Source organism: Bactrocera dorsalis, chromosome 3 (genome assembly GCF_023373825.1).
Source record: "Bactrocera dorsalis isolate Fly_Bdor chromosome 3, ASM2337382v1, whole genome shotgun sequence".
Lineage (NCBI taxonomy): Eukaryota > Metazoa > Arthropoda > Insecta > Diptera > Tephritidae > Bactrocera > Bactrocera dorsalis.
The window spans coordinates 58,705,413-58,720,725 of NC_064305.1; the positions used below are offsets into that span (position 1 = coordinate 58,705,413).

General features: G+C 37.8%; 1 protein-coding gene across 1 annotated transcript; it reads right to left on the reverse strand.

Moving 5' to 3' along the window:
- Positions 1-1,577: 1,577 nt before the first annotated feature.
- LOC105222356 (spermine oxidase) lies at positions 1,578-14,275 on the reverse strand. Its single transcript, XM_011199645.4, has 2 exons — positions 14,092-14,275; positions 1,578-4,200 (listed from the first exon to the last, which is right to left on the reverse strand). Exon 2 carries the CDS (start codon positions 4,141-4,143, stop codon positions 2,620-2,622), a length of 1,524 nt encoding a protein of 507 aa, XP_011197947.2. The 5' UTR covers positions 4,144-4,200; positions 14,092-14,275; the 3' UTR covers positions 1,578-2,619.
- Positions 14,276-15,313: the final 1,038 nt, after the last annotated feature.

The following is a 15,313-nucleotide window of genomic DNA, read 5'->3' on the forward strand; positions in this document are numbered from 1 at the left end:
GCTGATCATCACTTTAGTTAATTTTTTTCAAATGCTTCACAGATGTCTGAAAGTGAAAAAACCCAGAAAATGTTGTCGTCAGAGTAATCGAAACAATTACTCATCTCAAAGCAGACTTTGCATATATTCCACCCATTAACATGATCATGCAAGATTTAAAAACGCGGTATCAGCACTTGCGATAAGGATATATGTAAATCCGACGACTCATACTCTTCTTCACATACTTTACACTTTGGCAGCAACAAATGCAAGCGCTGAACGATCCTTATTTTTTGCTCCAAATCAAACTTGGCTCAGAACAACGATGCTCCAAAAAAAATTAAATGGTTTAGCACTCCTCAACATAAGCTATGACATTGCTTTGCACGAAGTGGTGTGTCTGGTGTCGGTAGCACAAGACCGTGCTGGGAGACCTGCGATTTCGACAAATACTGACAATGTGACTCATGTGCGCAAAAGCATCGTCCACCATGTCCATTCGTTCCGCCTGGATAAACCGTCAACGCCAGGTTTTATGTGTAAGTCCTCAAGAGACTCAAACGAAGAGTCAATCGAGTCCGACAAGACATCGCAGCCGATTGGAAATTGCAGCACGACAACGCCCGGCTCACACCGCCTTTCTTGTGAACAGCTTCCTAACAAAGGCCGGCATCCCAATGCTTCCACAGCCGCCCTACAGCTCAGATGTGGCCCCCTGAACTTGTTTTTGTTTCCTTGCCTGAAAAGACCGATGAAATGCAAGTATTTTGAGACGACAGAGGGGAACCAAGCAGCATGCATCTTGGCTCTCAAGGCTATTCCGGAGAATGCCTTTCGTGACGCCTTCAATACTTGAAAATCGCACTCTCAGCGCTGATTCGACACAGAAGAAACCTATTTTGAAAGTTTTTAAAGAATTATTACGATTGGTTCCATACATTTTTTTAAATCGACTCAGTCCTATTACTTTCCGGACAAACCCTGTAGTTACCCTCCTAAAAATTTTCTCTGGATCCGCTGCTGGTTGCGAGCTGAGTCGATTTAGACATGTAAGTCTAACTTTCCGTCAGTCTGACAGTATGCGAACTGGTCCGCAAGTTTTTGAGATATCGCTCTGAAATTTTGCACACACCTTTTTCTGCCGAAGGAGCTGCTTGACGGAAACGCCGATGTTAGACCACTGTGATATAAATTTTTTCCTATTATCGGCACATGACGAAAAGAAGAAACGACGGGCGCGATGTTATTAACTCGGCTATAACTGCGTAAGCAATGTCTACGTCAGTAAAGAAGAAGAATAATACATATTGAACGATTGGAGTCAAGTGTTTGTATGAAAAGCTTTTTGATTTAACGAAATATCTTCAAGAAATTGCGTGAACATGAAATATTGTCTGAGGCAATAGAGAAATCTTCGGAGCAATTGTTAAGATGAGACCACTACAGCAAATATCTGCCTTACAAACTGGCCAATCAAAGTTCTTCTACGAAATATTTGGTGGTGCTGAGATATTGTAGCTTCAGTACAGCCGAATTTAAGGTTTTTTCTTGTTGAGTTTTGTGGCTCCATTGGAAATTTGAAAACAATGTTGGCATTAAATTTTCAGCAAATGTTTGTGTTTTATTAGTTTCATAAAATGTAGGCTAAAACTGTAGAACTTGTTGTTGGAATTTAATTCCGCGCGATAATTCTCCAGTATAATATACACAGGAGCTAATTTCACTTATTCTAAGTTTGCTCATTAAGGTTTGTACAATATAATATTGTTATGCATTAAAAAGTTACAGTATTTTGCAAACGTTACAATTCTCAGTAGTTAAAATTAATATGGATTGTTTAACAATCAAGCTCAATATTGTTTCATTAAAATTTATTAAGTGATTCTTTATTAATATATAAGAATATCAACCATTGTTTGAGTTTGGATTTTGTACGTACGTAAATAAATATATATAAGTATTATTATACTTTTGTGAATATAGCAAAATTGTTGACTGTTAGATTTTTTATTTTATTTTTTAAAAGATTTTTTTATTTTATATTATTTTTTATTATTATTATTTTTTTAAATATTTATATTTTTTTGTTTATAAACTTGTAAATTGCATAGCAACCATTATTATGAATTTTAATAACCGAATACGAAATGAAAAATAATAAAATCGATGAAAAGGCAATGAATACGCGACGCCCAGAAATCACAACAAGAACGCCTGAGGGTATGCTAAGCGTAAGCACAATGCTTCACAAAGCAATCTTAAACAATTCTATGAGTGATTTTATAGTTTACCGAGCGTTGCATCACCGCTACCACTACTATTTTTTACAAAGAAATAAAGAGATTTTAACTTCGGAAATTGAGCGCGGACTAGCGCCGATTTTACAGTTAAAAATAGTTATAGTTAAATAATTAGTGACTGATTTATTTTAGTTTTCTTAGTTGACTGGAAGTTAAGCAGGTAGTGTCTTTAATAGAATACAATTCTCTGTATATTTACTTGAGGATAGTAATGGAAATTTGTCGATTTATGTCTTTCAATATGCATATTCGGGACTCTGAATGCCTGCAACAGTGGCTAACGTGAGACAAAATTATTCAACACGTGTCACTGCTAGCATCCAAAGTCCTAAAACTGTTATAACTGTGCTCTCGGTTCCTTTCTGCCATGTCGTGGCATGCCGTAGAAGTCCGCCAAGCGCTTCGCCTCGCGCCAACCTGCCTCCACAGCGCCATGCACGGTGGAGTAGTAGTGATCACTGGTCGCTTCGCCGGCGAACTGCACGATCGGTTTATCACAACGTGTTTGTGGATAGAGTGGATTTGCATTCGACTCACCGCCGTTACTTAGTGGCGGACTCGTGACGACTGTAAGCGGTTGCGCCAATTCGCGTGCGCTGGTGCCGATCTCTTCGGTGTTCATGGAACGAAATGAGTAAGAGCCACGGAAGTTAGCATTCGTATACCAGGCTGACGTTCTAAAGCTACATGGGTTGGGTATATCCCATTGCAAGAACTTGCGGAAGAGATACATGCAACCGTCAAGCACTTCATCTTCGGGTAATGTCTCCATGTGACGTCCGTTGGCGCCAATAATCCAACCGCTTAAAATTTTTGGCTGATAGCTAACACAGTAAAAACCGAACACATCCTCTAGCCAAGCGCGTGAAGTGCCACGTATTTCGTTGATGTCTTCCTCGCGCCACAACATCGTAAAACCAGTCCAGTCGTCAGGCCAAAACTTTTCGGGAAATTCCACAAAGATCTTATTGACGGTGCCGAAAGCCAGTCCATCGATGGCACGTTGCTTCTCCACCGGCAATTTCGGTTCGAAAAGTGTTATTTGTTGTTCCTTGAGTACACCCAACGAAGCAGTGAGTATCACGTGATCAGCAATGATTTCCTCACCATCGTCACACTTCACATCCACACCGTAATCATTGCGACGCCAGTGAATTTGTGTCACACGTTTGCCTAACAACACACGCTTCTCCAGTACACCCAATTCATTGTCCAGCTCACGCGCTTTTGTTATCAAACGCAAGAATTCAATGAATCCCTTATCTTTCCAGTTGAGTAGTATATCACCCTCACATTCCCAATATTCCAAATAGCCACGTCCGGACACCTCATCTAACGAGTCCGAGGCCTCCACTGAGTTCTCGAATTTTTGATAATTTTCAAAGAACTCTTTAGCTATCGCCATATCGATATCGGAATTTTCGGGCCTACGCAAAGCCTCGTAGAATTTATTTGTTAAATAGCTACCCAGTGAACCGTTGCAGTTACGCAGCTCCATTTGACGCGTCACTAAACTGTCGTTGACGATATCCTTCAGCCGTTGACTCACACTTTCAGGCACAACCTCTCGATTTGAGCGTATACACTGGTAATTTTCATAGACGTCGCCCGTCGATTCGAGCAAATTATGTTTGTTGGCCAGCTCAAAGATAATATTGTCTTTTTCACCGTGACACCACTGTGCGCCCAAGTCTATGACATTCTCGCCGAACGGTATAGTATGCACACGCCCACCAATCCGAGGCTCGGCCTCCAGTAGTAGTACATTTTGAAAGCCATAGTCGAGCAGTCGTACAGCACAGGAAATGCCAGAGACGCCTGCGCCTATGACAACAATCCTCGGACCCGTACTACTCGTCATTACCTAACTGTGAGGGAGTGCTCTTCGAATGTTCGCAATCAGGTGGTGTTAAAATATCTGAAATGAAATAAGGTATGGAAAATAAGTAATTTAAAGAACTCATCGGATAATTAAATAAATTTAATAATTATTTTATATTTTTTGTTGTTTTTTTTTTTAATCCCGAAATGAAATATCGCTTTGATAAAAGTTGGTCGATAAGTTAACACTTTCTTGAATTTCCAGCAGAAATGTGCCTGGTGGGTAGGTGGGTGGGTAGTAGGGAATGGGGCTGTCTGACGACGCACCTAACCCTTTAGGAGGCCCATTGTGATACCACCAGGACCAATATTTCCTAACTCTATTAGTTCCTCCCTGAACCACCACATGCTTCTGCTGAAGTTCATCAGCACATGTAGTACTAATTTTGCAATCACTGAAACGTCATCCAGAAACCGAGCGATAGTTGCAATTCTTTTTCTGTACAGAGACTTGCATTTGCATAGAAGATGATTTACCGTCTTCTCATCTTTTACTTCCTGACAGCTTCTACAATACTCATTGCACGGTGCACTTAGTATGCTGTCATGTCTACCAATCAGACAGTGACTTGTTAGCACCCCTACCTGAGTTCTTATGTTATTCTTTTTGAATTTTAACAGTCGGCATGTTCGGCCGTTTGCTTATTGCGCAAGTTAGGGATTGTCACCACCGAGACTCGGCTATAAATCTATAAGTGGTCAGAGGCATGTAAACACTTTATTTTTCGGAGTCTAATTCTAGAGTGTTGTCTGTTCTGGCTAGTTCATCTGCTTTACAGTTACCAAAGGGTATCACTATGCTCTAGAACCCATTGCAGGTTTATCGAAAAATATGTTATTAGATCCACTAAGAGATCGAGGCATTCTTTCACTAACTTTGACGAAACCCTAGGAGACTTCTGTGATTTCAACGCGACTTGGCTATTTATATATAAATATATTCCTTATTGTGAGAACGCTAATTGTCAGAACAACAATCCTTTGATTGCTGTGCTCTCCGTTTGGAAGACACTGCTGTGGTCTAGTAAAGGGAAGGCGATTTCTGTATCTACTTTTGCTGAAAAGACACCAACTTCCACTCGATTATCTAGTTTGGTGCCATCCATATAGCTGCTAATCCTTGCGTCGCTGTCTACTTCGCGCCATTCAATGTTCTCAGTAACTAACAAAAGCTATGCACTCGTTAGAGCCGACGACATATGATAAACGATAATCCACATAAAGATAATAGTAAGTGTATTCTCGAACAATCTAATCATGTTTACAACAATTAAAAACAAAAAAGTAATAAGAAAAAATGTTAGCTTAGATGCAACCAGTACTCCTCAAATTTCATGAAGATATCTGTTCAAATAAAAAAGTTTCCTATACCTGATTTGCATTATAATGTAATGTATACATAGTGGAGTCTAAGATTTGTGAAAAATGTTTAAAAGAAACTAGTTCAGAGAATATTGTTGGTGTTCAACCTGGAATTACTTTCTCAAAACTATCCAGAGAAAAAGACTAAAGATCAAACACTTTACACTCGCCTTGCAAAAAAATCTCATGGCTGTCTTCAGACAAGTGTCATTTTATCAATCGTTGCTGATTTCAGGGCATGACGATCTATTACTGGATTTTAGCAGGACGCCTCACGAGTCAGAGTCCTAATACGGCTTTTACAGTTATCACCTATTCGTCGATTTCAAAGTTACGTAAACTGACATTGAGCTGTACCAAAAACTCCGTCACCATCGGGAAAGATCTCTCCGTGTCGTTCGATACCAAACAAGGTTTCAGACAAGGGGCGCCCTATCGCGACTTCTTCAATATACTGCTGGAGAAAATAAATCGAGCTACAAAGCTGAATGGTATAATCTTCTACAAGAGTGTACAACTGCTGGCGTTCTCCAAAGACATATCGCTGTTGGCCATAACAACCGCGCCGTTAGTTCTGCTTTCTCCAGGTTGAACAAAGAAGCAAGGAAAATGGATATGGTATCAAACAGACAGTCGTCGCACTCGCAACTTAGCTCCCACGTAACTTCGAAGTCGTAGATAATTTCGTCTATCTTGGAACCAGTGTAAACACCACCCACAATGTTAGCCTGGAAATCCAACGCAGAATAACTCTTGCCAACAGATGCTACTTCGGACTGAGTAGATAATTGAGAAGTAAAGTCCTCTCTCGACGAACAAAGACCAAATTCTACATGTCACTCATCATCCCCCTATTGCTATATGATACAGAGGCATGAACGATGACAACATCTGATGAGTCGGAGTTACGAATTTTCGAGATAAAGGTTCTGATATAGCTTTGCGAATTAGGAAATAACGACTTCGCTGGCTAGGTCCTGTCATCCGAATGGATGAAAACACTTCAGCTCTGATAGTAATCGACGCAGTAAACGCCGGGAGAAGCAGAGGAAGAGGAAGATCTCCACTCCGTTCGAAAGACCAGGTGGAGTGGGACCTCGCTTCGCTTGGAATCTCTAATTGGCGCCAAACAGCGAAAAGGAAAAACGAGTGGCCTACTTTTGTAAGTTCAGCTATAACCGCATAAGGGGTGTCTACGTCGATAAAAAAGAAGGAGGAAGCAAGATATGTATATTTCTATCTGATAATAAGAATAAATGGAAAACCGCTCGTCGGAGGTTCTTCCCGTTACAATTAAGATTTCATACTAGGAGAGTCTCTCTTAGATGTGTATCCAGCAATTTTCCAGAGTACGAAGCGCAAAAAAAACCGCTTTTTTACCCACCCTAATGTGCATATGTATGTTCAATATAGTGTTTACACACTAAACACGTGACAAAGACTCGTACAACGTGGCCGAGGTCTAACTTTCTTTCTATACTTTTTGTTAAAATAATCATTTATAAGCTAATTATTTGTATTAATTCAAGAAAAATCGTAATTTCGCACTTAACAATAACAACAAATGAGTTTAATACAATTTAGCAAGCCTTAAATAAGCATCTTAACACCTTCTGAGGTAACTTAATACAACTTTTATTGCTTTAAGTACCCAAAGCCGGCTTACATTAAGTGGCGCTATTGCGCAAGGAAATCGCACATTTGCATTCATTCACTCGTGAACGTACATACATATGTACATTCACCATTTATACATACGTATTATACATATATACATACATAAAAAGATACTTATGTCACCGACACTACACGCCCACTCATTACGCCGTCGTCTGCAAACAAATAGAAATTGTGCATTTTTCCACTTATTGCAGACTTTTTTGTTGCGTTTCGTTTCACTGAATGCTTAATTTTTCGCATTATGCACACAAGTAACAAAAACACCAAACAACAACAACAACACACAAAGCTTTGCTGCATTATTATGGAAAAAAGCACAACTAAAGAGTTTTTCTGCGAATTTTCCAACAAAGCAGCTAACGATGCACTCACATACATACATATGAATAACTGTAAGTATACATGTACATATATAGTTAATGTTGATGTGTGAAAATTGTGGAAATGCATGCCGAGCCCACTTTTGCAACTCATAAAGTGCAAATTCAAATGGTATAATGCAAGGTAATGGGCAGACAGAGGTGCCAGTAACCACACGCAACATGCAACGTATCAAGTGGCGTAAATATTTACAAACCCCTGCAGGAATATCAAAGACTGTGGGCAAATAAAAAATGTCTGTTTTTATTTTAGAACAGTCATGAATGAAAAAAGAGATGTCAGCACAGTCGAGGATAAAATATCACGATTTTTTTATGGTAGCATAGTGAAAAAAGAACATTTCACAATTTAATACACTGTGGGGTCTAATCGATCGAACTATTACTCAGAGTAATATTATCTAATAAATTACGAGAGATTTTTCGTTATTCTTTTAAACTTTTTTGTGAACGACTGAATCTGTTTTCTTAAAAAAAAAAAAACGTTGGTACTTGCTATACATTTTTGTTTAAGTATATCAAGATCGCATTTTTTAATTTGTTTCGAATACAAAAAATTCTTAAATTTTCATGCACCTGACAAAGAAAAAGGGTACCTCGAATATATATTGGTACAGCTTTGCTTCAGTTTAACTTGAAACTTTTACGGTAAAAATTCCTCTTAGCTGTATCCTCCGCGCGTGTGTCGACTTCGCAATGGGTGTCGCTTCAAGTTGGCTCTGGTCTAGCAGAGTCATTATATTGCAGTCAGGCGACACCTAGCGAAGGCTGACGTATTTTCCCAATCATCCCCTAATGATGGACAGCTTTGTATGTATCCTCGGGGATAGGTAATGGGTAATACCACGGCCATTGCTAATGAGATACCTTGCAGTAGGTTAAAAACGTTAGGAGTAGAGACCCCCGAATCACAAAACTCAATATGGGAGTCAACAACGGAATGAAGCGGACTGGGATATCAGTCCAAGTGTCGGTGAGAGACGAAGCTGCTACCACCGGCAGGCACAACGATCCTATTAGCTGTATCCACATCTCACATCTCCACTGCAACCAGAGCAGGAAATCCGCCTACCGGAAGCCAAGAGAAAGGGTTCAAAGGCTCACTGCGCTGTGCATAACGGGAGCTTTAAGAACAACTCCAATGTTGGGTCATAAACTTGTACTAAACCTACCACCTAAAGACCTCTTCCCTGAAAAATATAAATTACATGATTCCACTTGTCAACTGTGAAAGAAAGTTCAAAGAAGTTAGCTGAGCGAAATGCTCTAAACAGTTATACGGAGGGCTCGAAAAATGGAGGACAGAGTTGATGCGGGAATCTAATGTTCAAAGTTGGACAAAAAGCAGCCTTTTAAGTTGCCGCCCCACTGAAGTATATTTCAAGCTGAGGTCTTTGCTATTGCGGATATGGTCTCTATTGCACCTGTGGGCAATTCCATAGTCAACATCTGCGTAAACAGCGAAGCAGCAATCAATGTAGTCACGTTGTATCGCACATCGGCCAGAATTGTCTTGGGAAGCAGGACAAGAACTGCAGAACTTCACTACTTCTGGGTGTCAGGTCACAAAGACAACGAGGGCAATGAGATAATGGACGATATTCCACGAACGGTGTATGTCTAACACCCGAAAACGTGTTGAGTATTAGTATGTGCATGTGCAAAACGGTAGAAGTACAGAGAGTAAAAGAGACCGTAGAAAATGATCAGAATACTAACTGATCACTGTCTGGTGACGGCAAACGCCCGCAGAATGCGGCTGACAGATCGAGAAGACTGCAAGAAATGTTTATAGCAGCGCACTACGGAAACAATGGATCATCTCTTGTTCACTTGTCCTGCATTGGCAAGACTACGCTGTAAGCATCTGGGGTCCCCACGATAGGATACACAGGAAGAACTATTGATATTGAGGTTAGAGACTCTGTTGAAATTCGCGCCAAGCGCAGACATCCTAAAGGTTGACTACTCTTCATGGACCTGGTAACTGGTATCACAAAAGACCAAAACTGATCTATGCGTGTTTCATTGGCCTACCAGGCTAACCTCACCTCACTTGGAACTTTGAGAGTATAAAATTTTATGGTACAAATTTTCAGTGTTCTTTTAGTTCTACTAAAATTACAAATTAGCTGCCCGTAAAAAAGACAACATATTATTTGCATGAGTTATGGCGAAATATATAAGTTTCTGTATGGAGAAAATTTTTAACTCAATTTTCAGAAGAATATACCCTTTTCTGTAGGATAAAAATCAATATACTTGTCATAGCTTACTAATCCACGAAATTTATTAGTAAATTCTATGTGTCGGTAACTGATCCTTGGGTGGTCTCAGAACAGTTAACAATCAAAAATGTCTGAACACCTCATATAATTATTACATATACCATCAACTTAAGTATAAAGTTCTCGTTTTCTCTGCAGGGTACATTCATGAATGGAAACGGAAGGTATGTTTATGCTTATTTCAATAAGAGCTACAATAACGCCTGAGTATACATATAAAAAATGGGTTCTTTTGTTCAGAATTGAACGTTTGTGATTTAATTGTGTATAGCAATGTGAGCAGAGAATTTGTAGACACTTGTAGGTATGTAAAAATAGAAGTGTTGTTTATAAACAAACTTGACATTAAATAAACTGTCTGATGAAAAATATCAGATAAAGATACGTACATAAGTATCTAGAAAACATAAATATTTAAAGAAGTGACACTTAAAATGGCACCGGGCAGAATCTTTGATATTCTCGAAGTTTATAGCAAAATAAATGTACAAGTTTTATATATTGGATTTTGGATGAAATACCCATATTTAGTAGAAAAATAAAAAAAAAATATTATGAAAATCGGTTTCGTAGTTTCTGTGTTTCCAATGGACCCGGCTTTGTTTAGTTTACTTATGTACTTCTAAAGAGTTTGGTAAGTAAATGAGGTACCTAATCTCATAGAGATCCTATACCATTAATTTGCAATATCAGTCTAGCTTTATATCAGTATTCTGCGTGAGACGATTGTCTCATGTCTCTAATTGTCACAATAGTAATTAGTAAAAGTATACTACTTTACTGTGCTTGCTAGAATACCAAAAAGAGACTCCTGACTAACAGAGTCACTAAATGAAGATTGTGGCAATTAGAGACATGAGACAATCGTCTCAAGCAGACTACCGATATTAGGATAGGTTAGGTTAGGTAATTCCATTTGTACAGCTAAAATCGCTGCACGTTTTTTGTCCAAAACTCCTTAGTAAGTATTGACCGAAAGAAACGTCGCATATCTACAAAACATCTTCAGCTTGTTACAGATTTGTTAAGGCGGCTATAATAATTCTCATAAGTCATGAATACCGAGAGATGATTCAACATTAGTCTGGGATTTTGCAACCGCTCATGTGCTGGTTGCAGTTTCCAGCGATTTCGCGCGATTCGCTGTGACTAAAAGCAGACAAACCAGCTCTTCGTTCATTTTCCAAACTTGAAAATAATATTCATTATCTTTGTATTTTCATGCATACACACATAAGTATGTATGGATGAAATAGAAGTACATACATATGTTCATATGTAGTATCTATGGTATGTATGGTATATCGTTTGTCATTTTTGCAAGCTTTCCGTTTTCAGTTAAGATAACAAAAAATTGTTCAGAGTTAAGAACCCTTAATCTATATGCAAATAAACATTTTTAATTGGGTTTAAATGTCTATCAATTATTTCTATAGAAAAACAATTATAACGAAGTATGGAGGAGTTTCTATGAGCGGCATATTTTCTGAAGGAAACTTACATATAGTAAGTTCTGATACGAAATAAAAAAGTGCTTATCAAAATGTTGATATCACAAGTTAAGTTTGCGTAAGAAAATATTAGCGGCATAGAAACTCATAATGAAATTATTTCTTATTACAACTAACTGCCATGAGACTTCAGTCTTAATTGACCTAAAATCAAGTACTCCAACGATGTTTCGCCAATATACATACATATAATACTAACGCTACGATTTCTGCTTCAGCTTAAAGTGATTCATAATGTTACGAATCGTATATAGTTCTATCTTCTTCTTTACCGACATAAACAGCGCTTACGCGGGTAACACAACGCACCATTCGTTTCTTCTTTTCGCAAGGTGACGCAAATTGGAGATTCCAAGCGAAGCCAGGTCCTCCTCCACCTGATTTCTCCAACAGAGTGGAATTCTTCAAAAACTTTAAAAGCTGGAGTATTCTCTTCCATCCAGACAACACAACCTAGCCATTTTTTTTTTTTAGTTTGGTATAATTTTGAGTGACATCTATGCAAATGTCACATCGAAATAATAATTAGTGTTTAGTAGACGCGTGAAGTACATATGTATGTACAGACAATTCGGATATTTTGACGATGAGTGAAATTATTCAACAAAGAAGCTCCTTGAACTTTTGTGTGCAGAATCACATTTCTGATGCCAAAACGTTCAGAATATTAGAACAAGCCGCTAGCAAGTGTTTTTCATTGGTACAAATTATTCAAAGTGAGTCGAGAATGCTTTAGCGACGAACCACGTCCAGGACGGCCATCAACATCAACTGATGATAAACACGTCAATAAAATAAAGGAATTAGTGCTTGGTAATCGTCGATTAACAGTCACTGATCTCAATGGTATCGTTGGAATATCGAAAAGATAAGGGAAAACCATTTTGAAAGATCCTAAGAAAAGTGAAAGCACGATCTATGGATCTATTGGATCTATGCGCACGACCTGGAAACAGACGATCAATTGACCGTATGTCGTAGACAAAGGTGACCTGAAGCCAAGAAAACCACGTCAAAGCAGGTCAAAAATCAAGGTTACGTTGATAGTTTTCTGTGCTCAGTTTCAGTTAGAAGGAAATGGCCATAGCAAATATACCATATACAGATATAAGTCGATTTACGAGTTGAAATTACGTGCTCGTATACCATACATATTTTATATACGAACAAGTCCTCGTTGCTTTGGAACCACCGATAACGAACCACTATAACATACAAGTATAGTGTCTATACATATAAACTGACTGAAACAAGTTCTTTAATGGACAATTCATTCATATCTTTGATATGAATCAAAAGCAAGTTCTTGTATTGGAACTTTTATATTTCTGAGGGGTAGAATATCTGCGGTGCAACAGAAGTTAACGTTTTTTCTTGGTCTTGTAATGATATTGTTTTAACTACTCAAGCAATAAGCCCGCCGGCAAAGCGAATTTTTCTACAGGTTCTCGTGCTTTTCCCGCGGCATATGTATATACAAACATAAATGTTTATTCCTTTTACATTTGAAATATATATACATATATACACGTATACAAAGTATGTGCATAAATATTAGGAACATTTTATTATCTCTGCCGCTGCTTCTATTTATTTTTAGTTCGCAGAGCGAGCATAGGCTAGCGAATAAAAATGTTGGTATCATAGCATATGCATATTCACATATACATATGTATGTATGTATGCATACAAGAATGACAGGCACAGACACAATATGGAGCAAAAATATAGCAACAATATTGATTATGGTCACTTAATTAATCAGCGAATGGAAATAAATTTTAGAACTCTTAGGTAATAAAAAGTTCGAGAGAGAGTGAGTCAATTTTCTTTGTTGTTTACCATCATAATTGGGAAGCGAACAAGCTTATTGAATCTAAGTGAGGGAAATAAATGATGTCACTTAAATTTTTACTCTTCGATTTCGATGCGGTGAAAATTGTTTTTTTTTTTTTAATATAATGCTATTTATAAACAAAATTTTCAAAATTTTAGCCAGTAGATACACCTGTCTTTCAAAATCGTTACACATTGAAGAAAAAATAAAGCGTATCTCCTACTCCCGTGGGAGATTGCTTAAGAACAATGATTTAAAAATCTTATCAATTTGACTACTCTTTAATTTTTAACATAAAATTTTGCTTATGAACACTACTAAATTTTTCCACATTACTGTTTATGTATACGAAGCTCGTGTATGTGTATATGAATGTGTATCACTGCGCTTGAGAGGTGCTTCATGTTCCGACTAGCTTATGATATTGAAATCGTTTTGAACTTGTGGTTATCCCGTGTATTTTTGTTGTAGAAAAATTGATTTTCGTAGCAAGATTTAGCGCTGAACAACCAAACAAGCCACAAGCCAACACACACACCAGTCACTAACCAAGCAACAATGCATTAAACCACCAATGACCTTCAGAGAAGTGTTTGCATCTCAGACTATTGCCGCCCAGCAACTGCTGCAACTTTCATTGCTATCGAGGGATAGTCACCATAAATTTACAATTTATTTAATTTTTTTTATTAATACACTTTTTATTCTGCCTTGTTCCTCTTCCGTATGTTATGTTTTGCACATTTTCGCCGCGCGTTCACGTGCTAACTCGGCTAGGGTGGTTGCTGGGCTGCAGACAACCACACAGACACGCACCTTACACGCTGCTTTTTAGCCAACGAAAATACACATTTTATAAAATAAACTCACTTTCTTTTGAATTCGCTTTACTTGGCACCTTTCTAAGCAATTATTTTTTGTATTAATAATTAATTTGTGCTTATAAATTATTATTTTGTGCAATTATGTATATTTTCAATCGAACGAACACTAAAGCGCCGCCAACGAAGCACACGTTTCTGCTGCCGACATTACTCTGACGCTCTCAGTAGTTTGGTTTGCCGTTCCCACTGTTATCGACGTTCTACAGCAGCAGCCGCCGCAGTCAAAGCAGAGAATTTTACAAATTCCTTCTATTAACATTCGCTGGCTAAAGTTAGCAGCAGAGAATTTAACAGTGGAAATAAGTGAATTCAAGAATGTTAAATCCGTTTAAATATTGTATGCTGTTGATTTTGCAGAAATATTTGTTGTTTTATATTGCATGTAATGTATACATTTGTATGTACATTTATATGAAAATAATATCTTGTAAAAATATAAATTATAGCTTATATTAAAAAAAATAATATTTATTGGATCTAACAGTAGGAAACAAAGCGCAAATAGCACATATACAGGCATGTTAACTGCCTCCATGTCCACTGTAATTCTAAAGACAGTTAGTTTCAGTAGAGAAAATAAGAATGTTAGCTAACATAGAGCCTTAACCTAACTCCACAAATGAACAATTAACAACTTTAATCCCAAGAACACCCAGTAAGCATAATGAGGCCTTCGAAAATTTTCTTTAGCACAAAATTCTATTCGTAAAAAAAACACAAAAAACATTTTTACGAAAGCTGAACGAGACGTTCTTTGCAAAAATATAATAAAACCTGCGAACTTGAGAGAAGAAAGATTCCAGGAAGAAAAAATAAGCACTAGCATAAAAATACTGTGTTAACTTAAGAACAAGTTTACAGGACCGATTTAAAAACGCAGTCGAGATTAAAAGTTTGCAACAATCATCTAGTAACTATATGTATGTCAAATCGGCTTAACGAGATGGGAATGCGAAGTAGAATAGCAGTCACTCTTGACCAGATTAGAGAATAGCTGTTAAGTTGGGCTGAAAAAAGCTTAATTTGAAACCGGAATTGCAATTCAAGTGCATATTTGTAATGTTTTTTGACGAGTCGATGATTAACCTTATTGGATGTGATGTTATCAAACAGTTCATCGCAGACGTGGTGATGATAACAGAAAATTCATTCTTCCACTGTGAATCATTCACCCTTATATAATGGTTTGAGATGCATTTCCATTTACA